Here is a 14,950-nt window from a genome sequence, read left to right as displayed (position 1 = left end):
ATAAGTCGGAAATATTTGTCTTTTTTTTTGTTTTAGTTGTATGGGACCCATGACTCTGTGCTACTGATTTTAGGACATCCCCTTTTAATTTTTGACATGTTTTTTGTAATTTTGAGTTCTTTGGAGTCTCTTAGGATCATCATATGCCAATAAACTAACAAAGAAAGTGATTCAATATATAGAAGATGTGTGATTTTCTTTAAGATGAAGAGACGAGCTTCAACAACATTGGAATGATCAATCTTCGAGTCAGAAATTATTGATTATATAGATGCAGAATGTCAATTTGATCTGCATAAATCTTGATCGCAAATGGCCTATTTGTTTGCATGTGAAGGCACAACAATATCTTGACATTTAATGAATCGAACACTAGTAGCCCTTTTTTTTCCAATAATGTAGACATAATATTCATCTATGAAATAAGTCGGGAGTGTGTTTAGTTGGGTTCAATGACCCATCATATTAAAAAATGTGTAATTTTCCTTTGAAAAGGGATATTTCAACCACCATGTACAATAGTAATGTTATATGTATAGCTTGATTGAAGAGAGGATACCATCAAAGGAGACACCCAAAAAAAATTCACACATGATCTTCAACAAAATGGTAAGATAGACGTTCAATAGATATGTTCAAGTGATAATCTTGCATACTTATTCACTAAGGCATTGCTAATATCAACAATTGAGAAGTTGTGATATAAGTTTGGAATACATCACCATCGAGATATCAAATAAAACTTTCATTAGGGGGAGTGAAATGCGCATTGTACTCTTTTCATTAACCATAGTTTTGTCCCAATTGGATTTTCCTGATAAGATTTTTAACGAGGCAGCATTCAAGGCGTATTATGAAATGTGTATTCTTTTTTCTTCACTAGATTTTTTCCCATTAAATTTTTTCTAGTAAGATTTTAATGAGGCGCATTATCTATATACATCCAACGGGGAGTATGATAAATCCATTGAATGAGTGAATTGTCCATTTAGAACCAATTTGGATAAAAATGTATCCATTTAATTTCGGCATTTAACATAGTGACTTTTGGAGTGATATTCAACCTACAAATAATGTTGTCATTTATTACTATTAAAAGACATACTTGAAGACATTTAAATAAAATGATCTCTACATTCTACTCTCTATATCTCATTGTTTGTAGCATATTACCAATGCTTTACAATAATATCTTATTATTTAAGCAGAAATCAAATTCCACGAAGTTCCAAGCTGCCTTTCCAAATTCGCCCCAAACAATGAAGAGCATTCTTGAGAAAATTAGGATGTATAATAAACAGTCACTTTACCGATAGTGGAGAAAAAAGAAGCAAAATATAGCATTAAACTTCTTAAACATAACCACTCAACATTTCATATATCAAACTTGTAACGAACATACAGAACCTACATGTTCTAAAAGGGGAGGTAAAAACTAAAGGCCGTCTTTTTCTTGATATGACCCAAAAACAATTGCAGAACAAAAACAAAATTTAAGGTATCTACAGGATTCTAGTGCAGTAGTTATAACTCCATAGCATGTTCCTTACAAATACTGACTTCATAGATACCATAACCTGAAATTACTTACTAGCATTCCTATGGCGATTGGTGCTCCGAAAGTAATATAAGACTACAACATATATCATTCAAAGTTTAATATCTTTACCAAATACCCAGCTGAAAGGAACAGGAGCCTTCTGCTTGGCCCTTGCTTGTGCCCTCTCCTCCAATTTTCTTATACGCGGAGCCAGACCACATACATAATCTTGTGCTTTGTGTCCTTCGCCAGAAAGACCAGTCAATTTCTCTATTTCCCATCTTCCCACAAGAAATTCAAGAATATCTGCATAATCTTTTGCAGTGTATACACCAAGGCGTTGAGCTACGGCAGAGAAGTGTTCGAAGAGGTTGTCATCCCGGCCATCATACATCAAATGAGCTGGCATCGAGATTTTTTTCCTCATCATGTCAGCAACAGCCAATACAGTGCCATCTGGGTCAACTTCAAATAGCTTCTCCACAATCTTGGTATACGCGGTCTCGTGGCGCTTCTCATCTGCAGCAATTATACCACATACCTGTGCTAGTTTCATGTCCCCATGCTCCTTAGCATGCCGAGCTGTATTTCCATGAGAAATGAAGGTAGCCCTCTCTTGGAAGGAAGTGTAGATAAAACCCAGATACGGGTTGTTTTCCGTGCGAGGATCCTAGAAGTTAAGCATCAAACACATCAAAAAAGATCAACTTAAAAGATATGCACCTTAAGTGAGAAAATCTTATAACCAAAAAGGGATGATTATATAACAATTCCATTTCAGGTTTTCTGTTTACCTGATGAACAGCTAAAACCATGCTGCTTAATTAAAGAAAATGCCAACATGTTAATCATGTACCTCGAAACTCTAAATGCAATATATAGCGAACATGAAACTCAGATTAATTGAAGAAGCCGTGATAAAAATAATGGAGAAAAGAATACTAGCAACAAAAATAATATAATAACCGAAGCAAAGGAAACAACAGGTAATAATAAAAATTGAAGAACAAGATAATAGGAGAGAATAAGATGAAACAAAACTAGAGAACACTCAACTACTTTGGTTAACCAAGGCAAACTAGTGTGCAAAATGGAGGAGGTTTCAGGACGCAGACAAATTTTTCTTCAAGATCTAGGAATACACAAGTACGTAATGCAAAATAAATTAATCATCTCTGCGTTAACAAGCCTTTGAGGTGGGGAATGGATAATAAAAAGGGGACGAACACTAAAATACCCTCCTTGAGTAAGACGAGAACTAAAACTAGTATCTAAATAGAACCCACATTCAAATGCATTAAAAAAAAGCACTCTCATGAATATCAACAGATTCAAGCCATGTAAATTTTGAATTCTAACCGGAGAGCTCAAAGCATAAGGTAGCTTACCAAATATACTATCAGAACCTTTTCTACATAACACAACGAATTCTCTAATATATCATTAGTTTTACCAAAATCTGAGAATTTTTGAACTGTTAGAGATGCGGCTCATCTATGTGCAGGCTCATTCAGACAGACAGACACAACACAGATACCACACACTCTGAAAGAGATCTGCTATTATAACAGCTAAATGATTAAATAACTATGCAAGAGAAGTCTGCATAAATTTTACCAATAAAATTCCAAGATGATTTGAAAGCTTAACAGTAGCCTATGTGTCTCAAACTTTCCAAAAATGTCGACGCGTGGTTGTCGGATCCTTCAAAAATACTGTATTTTTGAAGCATCTGACACGAATGCGGCATCATTTTTGGAGAGTCCGAGCAACATAGACAGTCACAGCAGAATACAGAGAAGAAAGCTCACCATCCCTGAACCAATGAGGTACTGAATTGTCTTTTCAATTTGCCTCATATCAACTCTTCCAGAAAGATATAAATATTTGTTGAGAAGGTCACCATGCCTATTTTCCTCAGCAGTCCATGCCCTCGTCCAAATAGCCCAAGGAGTTAGGCTGGCACCAGTTTCATCACGAACTCCATCTAGGGTGTTAAGCATTGTCTGATAAGTAGGAAGAGCCTCCTCGGTGATCATATCTCCAACTAATACAACAAAGTAGTCATCAGGAATTTCCTTGCACCTCTCCCGCAGCTCCTTGACTTGGTCTTCAAATCCTTCTGAGGCAGGATCAGGAAGAAAGTCACTGGCCTGCCAACACTTCTCGACAGGCTTTAGGTGCACCAAAATATTATTCTCAGCCCAACCATGCAGGGAATCAAAGATTTCACGCTTCTCTGGCGGCATGGAATGAGCAACTTGAACATGCACCTCTCGTGGAGGACTGAATGGCTTCTTAACATTTCCACCTTCCCTACAATTAGTACAGGCAGAATTAGAATTACTATTATGCACTTTTGAAAAGATGAGCTACAATAGAAAATTCACAGTCTGAGTCTACTTTAAGGCAAACAGATTATTTGACGGTCCCCAGAAGAAAAACGCTAGTCAGGAACAAAGTAATGAATGAAACCATCAATTCTCCCTTGTATTTATTTATTTATTTTTGGATAAAACAATTCTACCTTACATTGTCACTCACCCTTTTACAATTGTTTTTCAAGTAGTTATTTTCCCAAAAGCAGATCCGGAGATGTGATCAGACATTCGTACATGAAGAAAAGACTCTCTACCCAATTCAACTTATCGTACATGAAGTACACCACAAACATCTGTCCAACCTAATTGAGTGCATTGGCAGAATCAGTTCTAATTCTGACAGTCAATCAGTACAATGATAATCTTCTAAGCAATGTGTACGTTATCAATTTAAATCATTCAGCAGGGAAAAAGAAAAATGACCCCTAATGATGACTACGCTAGAGGAAAATAAAATATGATAGAAAACAATCAGTAAAGGAATTTCTAGTCAGCGGCAAATGTAGTGCAGAAGTTAAGAGTGCATGCAAACCCAAAAGCTTTAAGCTCAGATTTTGTATGTTGCTAAAATCCCCCAGTATAGATAATAGATTTTGAACCTAGTAAATCGAATGATTCTTTTATGACAGTATGCACCTCGACTTTTCCACTAGTAGGGAAAAGCCACCTATTGTTTTTTGCCTCTGCTAGGTCTCAAACCTCATAGTTCTCCTCCCACTTTGTTGACAAATAGGTTGTAATAGAATTTCACACTCTAACTCATAAGTTCAAATACCGAATCCGCCATTGTTTAATGTAAAGATCACATAAATAGCTCATACATACGCAGATGCACTAATAAAATTTGCATCAGATTTCAGTCTCTTTTTCTTTAAATTATTAGTGGCAGTGGTGTCTAGGCCAGCTTTTAAAAGCCCCCACTAATCCACCGGGAAGCCTGTTATAGCCCACAAAGATTCGTGCAAATGAGCTCATTCTAAGTGGGATTCCGTCTTGGAATCTCAGGTTGTTAGTCCTATCCTTCAACTACTCAGCTCTCCAGTTGGTGCACATTACCCTGCTATCCAAACATGCAAAAGGAGAAGAGGAATTCTACTCTAGTAACATATAAAAATCAATGCAACCCAACCGACCCCGAGGGGAAGAGATAAATAGATATACAGATAGAAAAATTATGTATCATCATTCAATCAGGAAACAGAGGCCAACATATAAATAAATATACAAAAATAGAAAGATCAGAGATACGCCATGCATTAGCATCAACTACCACCAATCCAATTTAGAAACAGAAATATAATCACGATGAGAACAAATATCCAATAATTTGACAAATACAAAGACGAAATGAAACTCACACAGAAGGAGGACGAAGTGTTGAAGCCATGAAAACTCTAGGAGATCTGAGTGGTGAACACGGACGCCTTGTCGTTTTATTGGACTGAAACGTCGGAGAATTGAAATTCAGAGCCATTTTTTCCAATGGTTTTTCAGGGTACCTCGTTTGGTCCGCCTAAAGACACCACAGGGAGAGAGAAGTGAAAAGGCTTCGAGACAGATGCACCAAATTAAAAGGAAAATCGTGCAGAAGAAGACAAGGGCAAGTGAAAATGACAAAAAAAAAAAAAAAAAAAAGTTAGCACTTAATAATGGCCTCCACATTTCTTGTAAAATTACATTAAACACCATGTCAAAAAAACCGGTGCCTTACCCTTTTATAAAATTTTGCTTCCGTTTTCCGCTTTATTTCGTTTGATTGATGGGTGACATTATTTTCTCCGCCCAACTATGCATTACGCAACTCTCTACTTTACTTTTCATTTTCTATATTTGGAGAATATATAAAAAATTATCTTATCCAAGCATTCTATATTTTACTTTCTACTTTCTAATTATACAGAGTTGAATGGAGAACTATTATTTATATTCTTTATTTCACTTTTTGAAAATTATATTATTATTTCAATTATTTTGTAAATAACGTATTATTTTTCTTATAAGGCTATTAATTAAATCTCTAATATTCATAATTCTTTTTAAATATAATATAACAATTAAAAATATATATTCTTTAATATATACTACTTTCATCCTGAATTAATACTATTTTCAATATTTTTTTTAAAAACTTCGTCACTTTAAGAGATATAATTTGATATTATTATTAATTTTCACTATGAAGATTGCACGAAATTTAAATGATAGGATGAAAATGTTAATTTAAAAATGTAATACATAACATAATAATTTAAATATTGTTGACACCCAATTTTGGACCTCCACAATATAGATTAATCACCGAGCTTCTTAAATTTCAACGATTTGAAATAATTAATTTTTATAAAGGTCAAAATATTTTTTTCAAGTTACTTTTAATTAATTTTATCATTTTTATAATTTTTAAGTAATATATATGTTTTATACAATTTTGTATATAATTAGTATATTTTATAAACATTTCGAAAATCATCTCAAAAAGATTCTAATTTTAGTAAGTATTTTATTAAATTAGTTTAATTTAAATTATGGTTATAATTTTGAATCATTATTTTACAATTAAGTTAATTATTTTATTTCGTTAAGATTAAGAAGCTCGTTAATTAATTAATATTAATTCATCTTATTTAGGTTTTGGCCAAATTTATTAATTTAACTCAATTTGGCTATTTCTTAAATTCCAAGATCTAACCCATCTTCGACCTCACCTTAAACCCATTTGGAGACCAAATTTTGGGCCTTTTTCCTCTTTTCAGCAGCCCATTCTTAATTCAAATACCCAGCCCACTATACTCAATTCCAAAAAAAAAAAAACATCAGCAGCAGTAGTATAAAAAAACAAATGCCCAAAAACCGACCCGACCTCTGCATCTCTCTTCTTCCTCGCGAGAAACCCAAAAACGCAGCAACCCAGTCCAGCGATCCAGCGAAATTGCAGCCCAACTCGACACGTCCTCTCCCCTCTCTCCCCCTTATCCGCTCGTACTCGAATCAAGCTAGGTGTCTCAATCTTGCATATCCTTCGTCCTTTGCTTAGAAATCGAATTAATGCCTTTCAAAATCCGTTGAAATTGGTACTATTCCAGCTCCAACCTTATCTCCTAGGAGGATTTTTAAATTTCGAATTTGAAAATTCCATCAGAATTCTCCCGTTTTCCCGCTTTTCTCGAACCAAAATCCCCTCTATATAACTGTCTTCTTCTGTATTTGTTTAGGGGTTGGAAAATTTTTGGCAAGAAACAAAGGAAAAATAGAGTTGAAAAAGAGAGGGGAAGAGAGTGAGAATGTCATAAGATACAAGATATACAAATAGGTTAAAATATACTACAATGATTCGTAATTCAATATATTTTCGAGTTCTTTCTTTTCGTTTTCGTTTCACTAAAGCTAGTCGGAGCCTGGTGTGGTGGAATCGTTCCTGGAATCTCAAGTCCAGTCACTGCTCATCAAAAGGTAGACAACTCCTAATTCTTTTATTCATTTAGTCTCCATAAGATGTTAAACTTGAGTTGTGTTATGTGTGGGCTTCGAGATGCTTATATGAGGTGTTTGAAGCTAAGTGTTGTCTTTAATCTTCATCTTATTTTCTCTAAGATTTGTGGTGGGAGTTTCGTTCCTAACATGATCTAGTGTGTATCTTGAAATCATTTCTCTGTTTGTAGTCTTGCTCACTGGTTAATCACTATGATACTGTTATGTTTTTATTCTTATAAAAATAATGTTCATGCTTCGTTATGTGTTTGAAGGGTACCGAATGAGTTGTGTCGTTGTACATTTAGTTGTTTTTGAACATAAATTGAAGCTTGAGTTTGTGTTCTTTAAAGCATGTTCAAAGATCTTTTTACATCCCGTTTCGAAAGAAAATGCCTTATATCCGTCCTAAGCTGTCACATGTTGCTCACTATTTTTACTTAGCTTATGAGAGTGTTGGCAATTTGCTTCTATTTTCTTAATAGTGCTATAATGAACAACTGGACATTTCTGGCAGTAAATAGAATTCCTTATGTTGGTTTTTTTTTCTTATATGTATGTTTCCAGTTTTAGTCTCAAGTCTGTGTAGTTCCTTTTATATATATATATATATATGTGAATCATGTTCTTCGTGAATCTTATTGGTGTTATGTCTGTAGTATATTTCACATGTTATAGTAAGTTGAGTTTAGCATGATTCAGGTGGCTTACATGGTGTTTCAACCTTAGAAAATCATATTTATTAAATGGGTTGATTTTATGTTAAATGCAATTTGTTCTACATTTTCTTGCTAATTTTAGTAGATCATTGGTTGTATTATGTCTTTCTTAGCTAGCATGACTTGATGTTTGGATGTAGTGGACTCAATCATGTTTGATTTGCTCAGTTTCAACTTTGTCCATTTGTTTATCACATAGCTAGTATAATCTTCAAATAAGCTCAAAGATTTAGGAATTTTCATTATATTTTGGCCTAAGACCATGTGTTGTGCTTGATACTCCTAGATAATAATATAGTATGGTTGGTTTGTTAAATTGATTCCCTTAATTTAATAATGCATGCTCTACTTATTTGTTATTGTTTAACTTATTAAATTTACTTTGTGAGTGGCACCACTCATGAAAGAAAAATAAAAAATTAAGACTTTCTTTCTTATAATTTAGTCGAAATGTTTTGTTTTAATGACTTACGGTTTGCAACAGTAGTATAGAATTTTTTTTTTTTATTTGAATAATCTAATGCTATTTATTTCATGCTGCTTATATTGATTTAGTATATTGGCTCTTTTGTATTTTTTTTTGTGTGCATGTGATCCGTATGAGTTCTCAATGGACTCTTTACCTATTTGCAATTGAGTTGGGCCATGGAAGCCCAACAAACCTCCTGTCATCTAGTTGACCTCATCATTCCAAGAATCGGATGCTGATTTAAAAGGCTGGAAAATCGAAAATACAAATCCCGGGAGCCAAAAACACATTGATATACAGTGTGATACATTGATATACATCAACTGTATACGATGTATATTACATCGAGGATGGGCTAAAGGAGCCCCAAAAATTTCAGCTTTGTGTTTTTGTAATTATTGGGCCAAAGACCCATTTATTTTGATTATTATTTTGTTAGTTTAGGACAGGTGGAAAGGCCCAAAGAGAAAGACAATTATTTTATGTTTAGTTTTAGGACAGGTACAAAATGGGTCAAGGGCCCAAAGTTGAATTTAGGCCCAAGTACTGGCCTAGGCGGACAAAAACCAGACTTGGTCCCACTTCTTCTCTTCTTTGTTATTTAGTTATTTAATTGCTCTTGCAAGATTATTTGTTTATTTAATTTTAAGGTTTTTCCATTACATCGATTCCCCAAAAGATAACCATTTTGAATTAATCACTTATATTTTTCTAAAGATTGAATAAATACTTATTTTTCTACTTAATTTGCTTTGAAAAGTTTTTACTTAAATAATATCCTCATAGTATTTTCTCTATTTAATCAAGCATGCCTTTTCTTTAAAATATTTTAGCCAAATAGTTAATTATCAGATAACCGCGTGTTAGCGCGTATTTCAGGTGCTTTCAAACCCTCCCAAAATGCTAATATGAATCCCGAACCCCCTTTAATATTTTCATTAGATTTTCTGTTTTTAATCTTTTGAAAAAAATCAGTTTTCTTAATTTTTCTTTAAAAATTAAGTGGCAACTCTCTCGAACCCATCATAGTTAGTTTTAAATAAAACAGAATGGTGACTCCGCTGAGGATATATATGTTCTAACCATTATAAATTTATTTTTTTAAATTGAGGAGCATTTTTTAATTATGTTATACCGTGTATTTTGTATATTTTGTTGATTATTTGTATATTGTACTTGTTTTTTTTTTTAATCTGTTTTCTTGTATCTACATTGTTGTTGCATTCATGGCATTTTCCATTATATGTATAGTATATTAAGAGCGATTTTTGCATAATTGCAATCGGACTTTTTATGCTTGACCCTTTTCCGAAATGATCGGCAATTTATTAGTACGTCAGGTGTCCAATGGTTGTCGTGAGTTCCAGCCTAAGTTGTCCGCTTGAATTTTCGGTCTTTCAAAAGTCATTCTTAGTCAACTAGCGTAGAGCGAAACCAAATCCTGAATTTAGCGCATTTTGAACTAAGTCGACCCAACACCAATGGCGTGTTGGGCCTATTAGATGTCCACATTGTGTCTATTTGGCCCATTGGTCAATAAAAGACAATCATGCGTATTTGTTTAAATTTGAAGGATGTATATGACATTTGACAAGTCATTGTCACTCAGGGTAGGGAGCTTAATAGTTTGTTTGAGTCGAAGAAGGATCAAGTTATTATTGCATCCAAAAGTGTGGACATCCGGAGATGACAAGAAATCAAGGACGAAGGACCTTCAATGAAAGCATAGTTTAGGATTGTACCCCTGCGCGAGACTGATTATTTTGTATCACATTTCCCCTGTTATGTATCCCCATTCAATTTATTCGTAAAACTTGTATAAATTTGGGTTTTGGGGCAATGAAATGTTTCAAATGACATTATATATTCTTCAAATCGTTAGGCCTACCCTTGACACAAAAGGGTCACATATTTGTTTAGAACACACAATATTTGCTTATGTGTTATAACTGTGTGTGTGAATATGTTGCTTTATTTGGAGATATTCTAGCTCACTCTTGTTTGAGATTTTCTAGAACCCCTTAGCACAAATATTAAGTCACTATCGAAAGTGTGTCCAAATACTCTTTGAGTATTTAGTTTCCCAACAAAATTCGAACTTCATTTTTCAGTTATTACTCTCATATCAGAAAAATATTCACGATCTCAAATTGAAAGAAATTCAAGCTAGTCGAACTACGTAGGACCTGAATTCTCCCTCGTGAGATACGTAGGTAGCCTTTTAAGGCTTGGTTCCCATTTTTGAGAAATTCTATCTTTTCCAACTCTTACAAAGAAATTAGAGTTACGTCTCAATAAAAAAATTAGAAGTACAATAATACAATTGACTTTGTATCAACGCAAGTCAACGTTCCTGAATGTACTAATTCCAAAATCAAATAGACAAATTTCTATCTGTTTAGTCATCTATATCCGTGGGCTAATTTATCTTCAAATGAAGTGACTTTTGTGTGCTTATTAAGTTGTGTGTGATATCTTGTATTACCTATTACCTACACAAACTAACACATTTGTCTTTTGAGTTATTTTTCTTTGTCAGGTAGTCAAAACTGATTTGTGTTGAGAAATTGGTTGAACATTCAAAGTTCTCAAAGATTCATTCCCCAATCAAAATTTGTTAAAAGGAAAAAGAAAAATGACTAAGAGTAGTGAGAATACTGGCCTGACTGAAGTTGCCATAGTTCAGCCCCCTACCGTTGAACAAAATGAGTTAATTGCACAGCTGATGCAACAAATTGCTGAATTGAGGGTTGAGCTCCAGAAAAAGGAAGATTTTCCAATTCCGATTGTCGATATCAACACTCTAGACGATGGAAGGATTTCACTCCATTTTCCTTCTCTGAGTTCAAACTCGGATCATGTCTTGAATAACCCACCCTCCAACCCTGTTCAAAATCCCTCCATCATCGACTTAACTATCCCAAATCTTCATCACACTAGCGCTTCATACCTAACACCACCTGAGGTTCAAAGCCTGAATCCCAACCCTAAAATTTTCCCTCTATTTCAAAGCTTAAATGTCAACAATCCTCAAACATCCACTTTCATGTACCAGACCCCTGCAAAAGACACTCAAAATCCACCTAATGCTCAACCCTTACCTCCAAAAGTCACTTTTGATATCGCAGTCCAAACCTAACTGCACCTTCACTATACTTCCTATTTCGAACTTGACCACTACGAAGAGAAGGAGAAGGAGTGGAGGGCCAAAGAGGAAAAGACTAAATAGATCATGAAGGAAGAGATCGCGAAAGTGATAAAAGAACTTGATTACTCTTCAGAAGAAGTGGGGCTGAACTATGAAAATTTATGCATTTATCTAGATTTGGACCTTCCAGAATGCCAAAGTTCGTCACTTTTAATGGAACTGGAAATCCTCTAGCACATCTTAAAGCTTATTGTGATCAACTCGTGGGATTTGGCAAGAACGAAGAATTGTTGATGCGCCTCTTCAATCGAAGTCTAAATGGAGAAGCTCTAGAGTTGTTTAAATTGCAAGAATTAAAACAATGGGCGAGTTGGAATGCACTCGCAAAGAATTTTAATGAAAGATTTGGACATAACGTAGAATCGGCCCCTGATCGCTACTATTTGGAGAAGATCAAACAGAAGATTTCAGAAAACTATCGAGAGTACACTCTTCGTTGGAGAAAAAAAGTTGCAAGAGTTCAACCTCCTATTTTTGAACGTGAAATCTCTGAAATGTTTATTCGGACTCAAAAGCATGAGTATTATGAGAGAATGTTGTGAATGATGGGACAAAAAATTGTTGAGATTGTCAAGGTGGGAGAAGCTTTGGAAGATGGTTTCAAGACTGGAAAAGTCACAAACCTTATTGCATTGCGAGCTAATGACAAAGCTACCAGAATTAGTGATATGGATAGGTCAAAGGGAAAAGTAAAAGAGGTATCTGTTGTCACATCTACCCATATGCGGTAGGCTCCACAAAAGAAATATCGACACCACAATGTCAATCATAATAGATTCCCTCGTCCAAACTTTAGGAAAGCTCCTAAAGTATTTACTCCACTAAGGGAATCTCAAACACAACGTTATGAAAGGTTGAAAATAATGGGTATGCTCCATTCTATAGAAGGAAGACCAGCCAATCCTTTGGGAAGATTTTACAGGGTTAATCAAAGATGTGCTTATCATTCAGGAGTTGTTGGACACGACACAAAGAATTGTTCAACCCTAAAACACAAGATTCAAAACATGATCAATATTGAGGAAATCTCCTCAAATGATAACATATTGGATGCTTGAGAGTAAGTGCAAGACATTTCTGGACAGAGTCATTTGAAGATATTCATCATCAAAGGTTGAAAAGAAGTATGCCCAGTATTGGCCAGAATTTTGCATATGAAGTTATTGTTATCTTTCTTTTGAAAATGCATATTTAATCTCTTTCTTTCCATTTTATCGCACATTCCTTGTAATGAACTACGTCTGACATGAATTCTCAAGAATGAGATACATAGGCAGCTTGTGTCGGCCTCGGTCACTCCTTTATTCAACTTTCAATATTTTCTTTGTACTTGAAGTACGTTCGACCTAAAATCTCAAGAATGAGATATGTAGGCGGCCTATGTCAGCCTTGGTCATTTCCTTAACACAATTTCCTATTTTTGTTAATCTTTGAGAAGGGAAACTACATTGACCTGATTCGTTCCTCAACGGAATACGTAGGCGCCACAACGGCTCGGTCATATTTTCCGTAAGATTTCTATTTCTTTTATAATGAAATCTGGGACAAAATTTTTGAGAGGATCTAAAAAATTCTTTGAGAATAGACTTCTTTAACAAGTCAAGACTGAAGATCAAAATGCAACTGGGTTAATTTTGAGTGGATCTCAAAAAATTAAGATGAAATTTTCTAGAAAATCAAGTTTGCAACTGGGACAGAATTTTTGAGATGATCTCAAAAAATTCCACAAAAATGTCATTGGCTAAAGGACTTATACCTAGGATTATTGAAGCAAACTAAGACAGAATTTTGAGGAGGAACCTCAAGATTCCAGAACGAGCAACCTCAGGAATAACAACGCAAGTTACAAGAGTTCTTCCATATAAACTAGGACAAATTTTTTTAGGAAGGTCCTCAAAAATTCTATCAAGATTACATTTCGGAGAGTAGGCGAGCGTGCAAGTCAACTGCATGAAGAAGCATGGAGAGAAGATCAACACAAATCAGTCTTTCAAACTAAGAATTTTTCTTTGGATGCAGGAATAACGAAGTCACAAAAATGGCAATGTCAAAGTTGTCAAACATGGAAAAAGACGTCATTTACACCCATCGTGGCCTCATCAACAGAACTTAGAAAACTTTTTGTCTCATTTTATCTTCATTTCATTATGTTGCCTCAAGTGATTTATAAATAGTTTCTTTTTATTTCGCAGGAACATTGAAGAGAAACGCTAATAGATTCTTTCAAAGTTTTAAGAAACAACGTGTTGGAGGATCGCTAGTGACGAGTCACGATCAAAGTCACCAGTAGGCTCATCATAGTCTAATCTTGATAAGCCAAGCGACTTAATCTAATGCTTTATCTTTACTTATATTCCTTACTTCATCATCAATACTAATGTTTGGTGTCAAATTTTGCAGGTGATAGTATTAGTAAAGTCAGGATCATATGTGAAATCGACATCAAATCTGAAGATGACCAAAAGTGACCCTATCTTAGAAGTGTTGCAAGAGAAAATCACCAAGTCCATCACATCAGAAAAGATGTTGGAGATCGCAATATCTTCATGACAGTCGAAGTTATCAAAACGTTATAAGATTTCGACAATGATTGAATATGTCAGCAACAAACTCAAATTTCGTTGAGTTTGTTAAGAAAGGCGGGAGTGACTTTAATCTTCATGTGAAAGAATTAAGTCATTCACCTCGATAATTATGTCTTTTAAAGAGAGAGTCGTAGTCGCGACGTGCATATACATCGATATAGTTTTTTAGTATGATCGTCACTTAGCAATTTAGGCATACGTGTTTCTTGAGAATGTCAGGGTCAAGATTTCAAAGTTTGTTGGGTATCCACCCCATAAGTGGATTATGTGTTTTGATTGGCCGATCAAAGACTTTGGTATATAGTTTTGGGCGATCCACCCCATAAGTGGTTCGTATATTTGTTTGTCCATTTCAGGTTCCTATTTTGAACTATGTTGGACTATTATCGAGCCATCCACCTCGTTACAATTGGAATATTATCGAGCCATCCACCTCGTTATAGTTGGAATATTATCGAGCCTCCACCTTGTTACAGTTAGAATATTATCGATCCATCCACCTTGTTACAGTTGCAATATTATCGATCATCCACATCGTTACAGTTGAAATATTATCGAGCCATCCACCTCGTTACAGTTG

At 34.7% G+C, this 14,950-nt stretch overlaps 1 protein-coding gene across 1 annotated transcript; it reads right to left on the bottom strand.

The window, feature by feature from the left end:
• Window positions 1-1,321: 1,321 nt before the first annotated feature.
• On the bottom strand, window positions 1,322-5,554 carry LOC125827801 (stearoyl-[acyl-carrier-protein] 9-desaturase, chloroplastic). The gene is made up of 3 exons (XM_049507145.1): window positions 5,280-5,554; window positions 3,352-3,856; window positions 1,322-2,210 (listed from the first exon to the last, which is right to left on the bottom strand). The coding sequence occupies exons 1-3, from the start codon at window positions 5,393-5,395 to the stop codon at window positions 1,650-1,652; spliced, it is 1,182 nt and encodes a 393-aa protein (XP_049363102.1). The 5' UTR covers window positions 5,396-5,554; the 3' UTR covers window positions 1,322-1,649.
• Window positions 5,555-14,950: the final 9,396 nt, after the last annotated feature.

This window comes from Solanum verrucosum, unplaced genomic scaffold, assembly GCF_900185275.1.
Source record: "Solanum verrucosum unplaced genomic scaffold, falcon-dt-bn FXZP01000290.1, whole genome shotgun sequence".
NCBI classification, from domain to species: Eukaryota; Viridiplantae; Streptophyta; class Magnoliopsida; order Solanales; family Solanaceae; genus Solanum; species Solanum verrucosum.
This window is presented reverse-complemented; position numbering and strand designations above follow the sequence as displayed.